General features: G+C 41.8%; 1 protein-coding gene across 4 annotated transcripts in view; it reads right to left on the bottom strand.

Moving 5' to 3' along the window:
• CACNB2 (calcium voltage-gated channel auxiliary subunit beta 2) overlaps positions 1-4,652 on the bottom strand; it is a 247,833-nt gene extending 243,181 nt beyond the window's left edge. For 2 of the 4 annotated variants that reach the window (XM_058029174.1, XM_058029148.1), the window contains exon 1: positions 4,512-4,651. In XM_058029174.1, the coding sequence (XP_057885157.1) occupies positions 4,512-4,613 (102 nt within the window). In that variant the 5' untranslated portion in view covers positions 4,614-4,651. Of the gene's footprint in view, positions 1-4,511 lie in introns of all 4 variants that reach the window. The other 2 variants (XM_058029166.1, XM_058029156.1) reach the window with 2 other exon arrangements.
• Positions 4,653-9,433: the final 4,781 nt, after the last annotated feature.

Below are 9,433 nucleotides of genomic sequence, written 5' to 3' on the forward strand. Positions count from 1 at the left end.
GTACAGAGACCAAGGCAACCCCTTGGAGGGTGGGGAAGGTAATTTTGGTTCCTTGATTTTTAAACTCTTCTATGGCAGCACAGTAAAGACCTGAGTAAAAATAGCAGAAGAAAAGTAACTGAGACTCCAGAGAAGCCAGGAGCCTTGTAATAGCACAGGAACTTTCCATCCGTAGAGGCAAAACAAGACAAAACCAGAGATTGCCTCTAGAAGAGAAGTAAGTTAGAACTGAAACTGCTGAACTGTTTCAGAGTGAATTTACACTCTAGGATAATGTAAAGAACAACTATTACATCCCATTTATGCTGATATTGTGCAATACCCAAATGGAAAATATCTCTGGAAGAGATGAGCAGGCAAAATCACCTTTTATTGCTTGAGTACAGGATAAAACAAAAAAACCCCAAAGAGGAGAGAATTATCAGAAAAGTAACAGCTGAAACCTGAAGGGCTTTCTGCAGTGAAGGACTATGAAAATTTATTTTTGTCAGTAAGGAATACAACACTGAAAGGAGATTGCCACTTTGGGACAGAAAACACTACCTCTTGTTGAGGGCCATGAGGAAGTCCAAGGAATGGAATTGGATTTTATCTCTTCTTCCTTCATTTGTATATCCTCTACTGAATTGTTGCCACATTGGATCTGGCTTCCAGGGATGCTGCCAGAAGACAGTAAAACCTTCCATGCCTCTATAATCCATGGGTATTGTTATTATTTAGGCAAGCAAAGGGATATCAATTTTGTTTGTTTATGGCTTACAGAGTATTCTTGCAAGTCAGTACTGGGAAATACAGGGCTGCAAAATGTTTGTTTGAAGAACAGGTAAACACAGTATGAACTGGGATAAATCAACTCAGCTGAAAGCAGCAGAGGGCAGTGTGATTAATCTGCTGAGAATAAATCTCTGGATATTGTTCCATTCCTCATTACCACAAGACAGGCAGTGAAGGGACAGTGCTACACAACTGAGAAGGTAGCTGGAGATTCAGGAAGGACAGCAGGCAGTGTAAGGGCCTGTAACTAAGCTGATTTTCTGGCGTCACCACATGCACATCACTATAAAATTCACCTTAACACCAATCACAGTTGATACAGAAGGAAAACTGAACAAGCCTGTCCCCTGGACTCATGCATTCAGTTTACCTTTTGCAATGCCACCTGAAAAACAAGCCAAGCACTCCAGGGATGATGAAACCTTTAGACTTGGAAGGCAGAACCATTTAGCAGTACCATGTACTGGAGGAAATCTAAATGCAGGTGAAAGAGCTGAAAAAACAATCGAGAAGAGAATTGTTTTCACATAAAATGTGTCAGGTTGTTAGGACGTGCACTGACAGATGATGCATAAGCAGGCAAAAAAAGAACAGGAGGAAAATAATAATGAGGAATAGGGAAGAATTCATCCAGTGTAAGATTCATCCCTCCACAAGGTAGTCTGTAGTTGCTTGATAGAAGGTTTCATTATGTTTTCTTTGAAATGTCTTTGTGTAATTTACTCATCTGATTTGCTATGACTGTCCCTAATGCATAGCACAGGAAGCTTTGTGATGAGAAAACAGCAACAGAAATTGAATCTAATGATTTTTGAGGACTGAAAGACCTTGAAGAAGGATAATAAGAAAATTACATGGGAGCAAGTGGAAAATAGAAGGGAGGCTAAGAGTTACCATGAAAGGCATTAATGTGCTATGTTATATTATAAAAAAAATCATAAGAGCACCTGGGTTAATTAAAATTATTAAAATGAATATTCTACTAATTCAGATTCCTAAAAAAAAGGGAGGTTCTTTAAATAAAGAAGTAAAGAGAAGACTGGGTTTGATTTAAAAAAAATACACCAAAAAATTGATCACCAAACACGGATACATTTGAACAGTTTGCTTCTTTTCTTTCAGAAAACCTCATGCTGATTTCATTACAAAAGGGCCACACCTAAAACCACTACTTTGCACTGACATGTACCTGGACACTGAGAGCAAGTGCACAATGTATCTGTCAGCATGCAAACTTGTCTGGATAAAACTGGACATCTGAAACTCTACTGCAACTCCATTGAAGACCAAGATCCATCTGAGACTAAGATCACATTGAACTATATCTAGAACTGTATTTTTACAGTCATATGGACCTAAAAGCCATAGAATTTTAGGCAATACAGAATAAACCACCAATATCTTGTCCCAGTTGCAAAGAATTTCCCTGGAAAAATACAGTATAACTGTCATGATCAAAACACAGAGATTTTTTTTTGTTTGCAGATCTTATTAGGAAAATGCATTATGAAAATAAGAAATAGATATTACACAGATGTTATCTAGGAATATTTCACATATTTAACTGCCTTTTAAGTGAACTATTTCTACAGCATTAACTACATTTCACTCCTCTGCCCCATGGTGATAAGTTTGGCCAAAATGCATGGACAGGCACTATCCAAAATATTGACCATGATGTTAAAATAGGTTAAAAGAAATCTCAGCTTTGCAAAAGTAAAATTCTTGGATAAGAGATTGGTTGTGACTTGGTACAACTCTAGGAAGGCTCTTCAGGATTATTTTCTTAAATCATAATTCCCAGAAGAAGCACTTCAGAGTGAACACTTTTAGGAGTGACATCACACCATAAGCTCACTTGTTGGTTTGGGATTTTTCCCCTGACAGATTATTTGGCAGAAATGTTTCCAGTATTGATATTCAACTACTTTAGAGAAAAAGACAGTGGTACAAATAACTGAAATTATCTGTTATTGCCTATAACCTGCAGGCAATCTTCTTGATGATTCCCATGTCCTCATTAAGCCTGTCCTTCTCACTGTGAGTGTATTCTAAAGCAGCAAGATTTTACAATATTGGGGGTTTTTAAATGTTTATGGAACAAAATTCAAATCAAAATAATTGTCTCTAAATGCAGTACTTGCTAAGGAATTAACCTGAAATATTATTCAGACAAAGAGCTCTTTTGTTTCCATAACCTTATTTCCCTCTACCAAAGGTTTACATATGACTAAAACAAGTTTATAGAGAAGATTATTCTTGTTCTGCCTAATGACTTTGATTCCAAAAACTGAAAAACATCCCTGAACCAAAAAGGTGCATTATCACTGTCTTAAAAAGTGAATCTTTTTGGCTGTGAATGTTCAGAAACTTGTTTTATAAAACAGAACATAAATGCATTATCTAAAACATAAATAATGTGGGTGTTAGCAAACTATTCTTCCTCTCTAAACAGAGGCTCTTTAACGCTAGTAAAAAGGAAGGTTGAGAAATCATTTTTATGATCAGTATTTGACATCTGTCCCCAGAAGAGAGGTACCATATGATTTGACAGTTGCTGAATCTGTGCTTAGGGCTGAAAAGATGTAAAAAGGGAGGGATGTGTAGGTCAGAAATTAGCTCCACTGCCACTGTTTCTGGAGAAGCTGGCAAAGCATATGGCCCTACTGAAATGTCTGTTCTGTGCTTGGAGGCTACTGACATCCAAAGAGACACTTTCTCTTTTTTAGTTTAACCTAGTCTGTGCTTCAGTGCCTGGATTTTGCTCTGCTGTCACCGGGCCTGAGTTAGTGAAGATCAATCACCAAGACTGCTGACAGACTGACAGCATTTTTCTCTGTCAATCAAGAGAAATCACTTCTGGGATGGAGCTGGTCCACCTTCTCAAAGAAAGCATCAGAGACAGCTTTGGCAGCAACAGTAAAAACTGCACCCCAAAAGGAAAGAACCTCTGTCCTAACAAGAACATGCATGTTTGTAATCTGAAATGCACAAAATCAGATTTTACCACTCTTTTACTGGGTTCAAAACCAGCACTCAAAACCAGCCAACTATTGCAAACTTCAAGATACTAAGCAACATTCATACATCAAACAGAAACAACCTTTCAAAATACGAAGTCTTTTCTAAGCATGCCTTACCCTGCCTCCTTCTCATCACCCATCCACCCGAACACTGCACATGAACTGAGTTCTTTAAATTTCTGAGACGACTGTACAACCACCTTCTGCATGAAAATCGAGCAGCTTAAATCTGCAGCATGTTCAACACCTTCAGCCTCCCCCAAATTCCTGCTGAACAACTGGCGTGAATCGCCTTCCCTCACCTACAGACTGTCACCAGCCCCTGAACAGCCGAGGGAGGCTTCAGCCGTGCGTGGGAAGCATCAGGTACGATACAACAGGTTACTGGAGCAGGGGAAAATAGCCGTACCCTGCGAGTAATACATGTGCGGCACATCAGCTTAATAGCAACGCATTCGTACATATTCATCCTACAAATAATCGCAAGGTTCTTTTGACTTACGATGCTTCTGCGGCACAGAGCATCCCATGTCTGTTAATTAAACGGCATTTGAGTGTGGGGGCGAAGACAGGGGGGGTTTCGGGCGTCTTCGGGGAGCTGTCAAACTTTTCTGCCGGCGGTGGCCAAAGTTGAAGGACGGGCAGCTCCGGGGCCCCGCCGCGCTGCCCCGCGCCCCCGCCCCACCGCCGCCGCCCCGGCCGAGCCCGCGGTACCTGCGCTGCCGCCGCCGCCGCGGGCAGGGGATTGTCCAGCAGCTCCATCTGCACCTCCTGCGCCGGGCTGGGAGGCGATTTGGACATGTCGCTCTGGACCATTGGCGAGGAGAGCGGGTGGCTGGGCGCCGAGCCTCTCGGCGGGACAGAGCCGTGCTGAGCCGAGCCGAGCCGAGCCGAGCCGAGCCGAGCCGGGGCGGCGGACGCCGCTCAGCGCCCGGCCATGCCGAGGAGCGGGCGGGCGGCCCTGCCCTACCCAGCCCGGCTCCGCTCTGCTCTGCTCTGTTCTGCTCCGCTGCGCTCCGCCCTGCCCTGCCTGCTGCCGGCGGGGAGCGCTCGGCGCCGGGGACGGGGCAGCGCCGGCGGCGGGCGCGGGGGAGGGCAGGGGGCGGTGCGTGGGGAAGAGGGAAAGTGACAGCGAGCATCTCCCTCCGGCAGCGCCGGGCGGGGGCGGCACCGGCAGCGGCACCGCCATCGGCACCGGGATCCGCGCCGGGATCCGCGCCCAGAGCCATCCGGCCCAGAGCCATCCGGCCCAGCCCCATCCGGCCCAGCCCGAACGCGGCCGAGCAGCAAAGTTGGGGCTGTGGGCCGGGGCGCAGGGTGCGGTCAGGCCCTGAGGGCCGGGGTGCGGGGTGCGGTCAGGTCCCGCTTTTCCCTTCAGCCCTGCAGGGTGTCTCGGCCCGCACGGCACCGCCTGCCTCAGCACGCGCCGGCTGAGGCCTGCGGTTTTAGCGAGGCACTTCGACAGAGAAAGTTCCATAGGTGTGTGGTGTTGATAGGGTTTTTGCCTGTGCTTGGAGGTTCCTGTGCACAGATCAACAAGGGATGAGTAAGGTGAAGCCCGCTGTCGAATTTCTATAACCTGTGTCTGCACAATCTCAATCGTGCTATCAGGCACCCCAGAGGAGGCGCTTGAAACACCTGTTTGAAACCTGATCCGGCAAAATCACCCTCCAACCCTGAGATGATCTTTCACTTCTTGTGAATCATTTTGGACCTGATAGAGACCAAACTCTCTGACCCTGAGAAGCCCAAAATACCTTTCTTTCACTGGATGGGACCTAGCTGTGCCTCATGCAGCGAGGGGAAAACTTATGTTTTCAGAATCACTTTGTGATGGTTTGTGAAATCTCTTATCAGCTGATTATAAACAGTGAAAACTAAGTCTAGAAACTGACTGGCCTAATGTCATACGCTTAAAATCACAACCATTACTAAAAGTAATAAAAGTCACTTTCAGGAAGAGAAGCCAGCAAACCAAAGCCAGCACAAAAGCCAGGTCAATTTCAAGAAGTACTTTCAAGCTTGGTCCAGATTGCACAGTTGATTTATTTCATTTTTCATAATAACTAATAAGGTTCCTTTCAGAATTAGCTTACCCCTATGGATTTTCTTATATGAATAGTGAAAATCTTACAGGAACTGCCCATTATATTTTTGTGAAGGAATTAGCTTTCTCTGCAAGAGGAAGAGCTCTGAGGTTTGAATAACTTTCACTTGTCTAAAAATTTCATATTTATTTTTGAAGACAACATTTCAAAATTATTTTCTAGAATTTTAAGGTGTTGTCCATGACAAAACACAACCTTAATTTAAAGTGAAAAGTGTGGGGTTTATTGCTTGACTTTCTTTCAAGTAACTCAATAGAAATGTTCAACAATCTTGAAATTATAAAGATACTGGAGCCTGGACTGCTTCCAGATGTTCTTCAGGTGTTTATAACCAAAAATATATTTTCTTTTTAGACATTTGGTGTGAAAAATGCATACTTCACCATCTAGTAGAGGGTTTGAAGTAGTTATTTCTTTGACACATATTAGATTATTTAAATGGAATTACTTTTTGTGACCTTCATCGTTATTAAGGAATTTACTGAAAAACCTCAATATAGCATTCATGTTAATGATTGCTGTATGGAATATTATTATTGAAAGATGTTGTCTTTGAATTTCTAACACCTTTATGGCTTTGGAGCAATTTATCCTTCTGTTTGGAGGCATGCTCTAGGACAGGCGCTTGGCAATCCCCCACGTTCAGTACATCTACTTGGGAGATTTTCAGGCATCTGTCAGGGATTGCCTGTTCTCTCTCACACAGAGAAGGGAGTGGAAGTCACTTACTCATGTAACAGTGGCCCTTCATATTGCCTTCTGGATTTTCACTTTGTAAAGAGTGTATAAATAAGAGCATTTTTTCAAATATACCATCCTTCTGTAAGAGTAGTAGTGATCATTTTTGAAACATTACAGTTTCTAAAACCATAAATTGTGAATCTGGATTGAAAGAGTATTTCTACTGTCTTATAAATTAGAGCTTGAGTATGTCAATTGAAGTTCATTTTTTGTGTGCTCATTCATGTCTTTTATGATTAGTTTGTCTTTTTTTTCACTATAAAAATATAATGGTAATTATTTTTCTTGCTTATGTACGTCCATATAGGGTCTATAGAAAGCAAAAACTCAGGAAAGAAGTTTCCCCACATATGCACAAATAACATCTGAATTTTTAGTAAGTTTATTTGGGTTTTCTTTCTGAGGAAAAATATTCTACATAACTGTTCTTTAGCAGCAATTATCATTCATTGCCTTGATGTAATGAGTGGCTGAAAGACTAGCATAGAAAAATAATTTTATTTTATTCTGTTTCACCCCTTTTGTTCAGCAGTTAATCCAAGTTCTCTAACCTTGAAATGTGCAAATCCTTCAGCTGAGCACATATGCATGCAGTCATCCCTCTGCATGCTGTTTTTGGCCACCTCTGCTCCAGGAGAAGGGTCAATGTGTAAAAACAATGTGCAGTGATTCTAAATTGCTTGCCCTTTCTCAAGGGGAAAAGCAACCTGGTATGCCTAACCCCTTCTCAGCAGAAAACCACACTGCTGCATTTATTTACACTTTTATCTGCAACGAAGAGGTGTTGTGCATGCTTATTTGGATTTTTATAAACATGTAAATGTTAGAAAACACAAGCTGTTTTGTTCATAGGTTGTTTTTTTTCTTTAAAAAAACAATCCCAAAAGCTTAGGCTGACAAACAAGATAACCTGATTTGGATGCCAAAAATAGCTGGGGTTTTTGCATGAGAGTTTAGATGTTCTTTTAAAGCAAGGAGGGCTGTATTACTTTGCATATTTAATTGATCTTTACCACCAGTATAACAATGTGGTGTCAGCACCTTTGTACTCACATATGGCAAGTATATATTTGGTTTAGCCTGTAACTATCACTAAATGGGCAAAAAATAGGCCAAGGATGGTGGGCTGATATTTGTGCAATTGCAACTAAAAATCTAATATCTTAGACCCAAGGGACTTCATTAAAAACTTGCACAAATACAGACCAGTGAGCTTACAATTATTCTTATAAAACTATATAAAATGCTTCTAACTGAGAATATGTTTAAAGCCCTGATATAGAGAATTTCTTTAGGACTTTCAGTTAAAAAGAAATGCTGGCCATCTATTAGTCTGTGCCACCTCCTGTCTAAAATGAATTGTAGCCAGAAATTCAATATTGTGGGGAAAAAACCAACACTTGATTACCTGGTTTTAATATCTCAAAACAGACATAGTTCATATTTTTTCAGTGATAAAGTGGAAGCTGCCTGTCACAAGTGCAAATTAAAGGGATTCCTCTTATTTTAGTACTTTATCCTTCACACAAGTCTGAACAAAACCACTCCAGACAGGCTCACTTTTGAATCTGTTATCAGTCTGTATCAGAGCCCAACACCACCAGGCTGGATTTAATGAACTGACCCATTCTCCCAGCTCCTGTTTATTATGCTTTATTCTTGGATATGGGTGCCACACTCCTAAGAAAGCCTTGATTGATACCATTACAGTGTATTCAGGAGAAGACAGGATTGGAAGGAGGAAGGTTTCCACATGAATGGAAGATAGGAACAATATATAAACACTGGCAAAAATGCTTTTAATGCACAGAAAGGCTCACAATAGTTGAAAAAGCCACAACACCTACTAAGCACATATTTCCAGCCCTTTGCAAAACGTGACCAAAAAAGGCACTCTCCCGCTCGCAAGCTGTTCACTTTGCGAGAGCAAATTTGCTGTCGATGGGTTGTATACAAAGTTCATGTTTGATTAAGCACTTCTGCACAAGTTGCTGGTTTCAGTTGATATTTTCTTTGCTTTTTCTTTGCTCTCCTGTCATAACTGAGACTGCATATCTTCTTTTGTATCCCCAGTTCTTACCAACTGTGGTGTTCCTATTTATAGTATCATTTTTCTCTTATTAAATACTTGAATCGCAAGAGCACAAAAAGGCTTTATAGCATTCTCACCCACAAATATGCTCAGCCCATGTGAGTTACTGACATGAGAGACAGATTTTAATAGATCGTGTGTGGCCTGTGTCCAAGGACAGCATCCAAACTCTCCACAGCTCCTTAAGGATGGCCTTTCCTCCACCCTTCATTGAGCCCTGAGCTCATTTTGGGCTTCTCTGCTTTTGGGTAGTTTGTTGGTGGTTTTTTTTTTCAACCCAACAATCATTTATTTGTGGCACTGAGGCAAAACTTCATTCAGAATAAATTGTGTAAGAAAAGACAGTGACAACCTCTAGTCAGTGCACGGATTGCAAAGCCACCAAGGTGGTTGACAGTTAACTCATGGTTACCAAGGCTGCTGGCAGAGTTAATACGTCTGAGTATTGAAATTCTTTGCCAATTTATACATGTACAGATTTGAAGTGCAAATCGATGATGGCACCACTCCATGTTGCCATCTAGTCAGTTTTAAAAGTGAGCATTTGCCAGATGTCATTTCCCTCCCTCCTTGCCTTGGCTGCGCTAATCTGATCCTCCATGGCACACTGCTTGGCTCTTGGAGCATGAGGGACTCCACTCAAGAACTAAAGGTAAAATGTAGCAGAAAATTAATTACCTTTCCATGGGGTAAAT

Source organism: Melospiza georgiana, chromosome 1 (genome assembly GCF_028018845.1).
Source record: "Melospiza georgiana isolate bMelGeo1 chromosome 1, bMelGeo1.pri, whole genome shotgun sequence".
In the NCBI taxonomy this organism is placed as follows: Eukaryota; Metazoa; Chordata; class Aves; order Passeriformes; family Passerellidae; genus Melospiza; species Melospiza georgiana.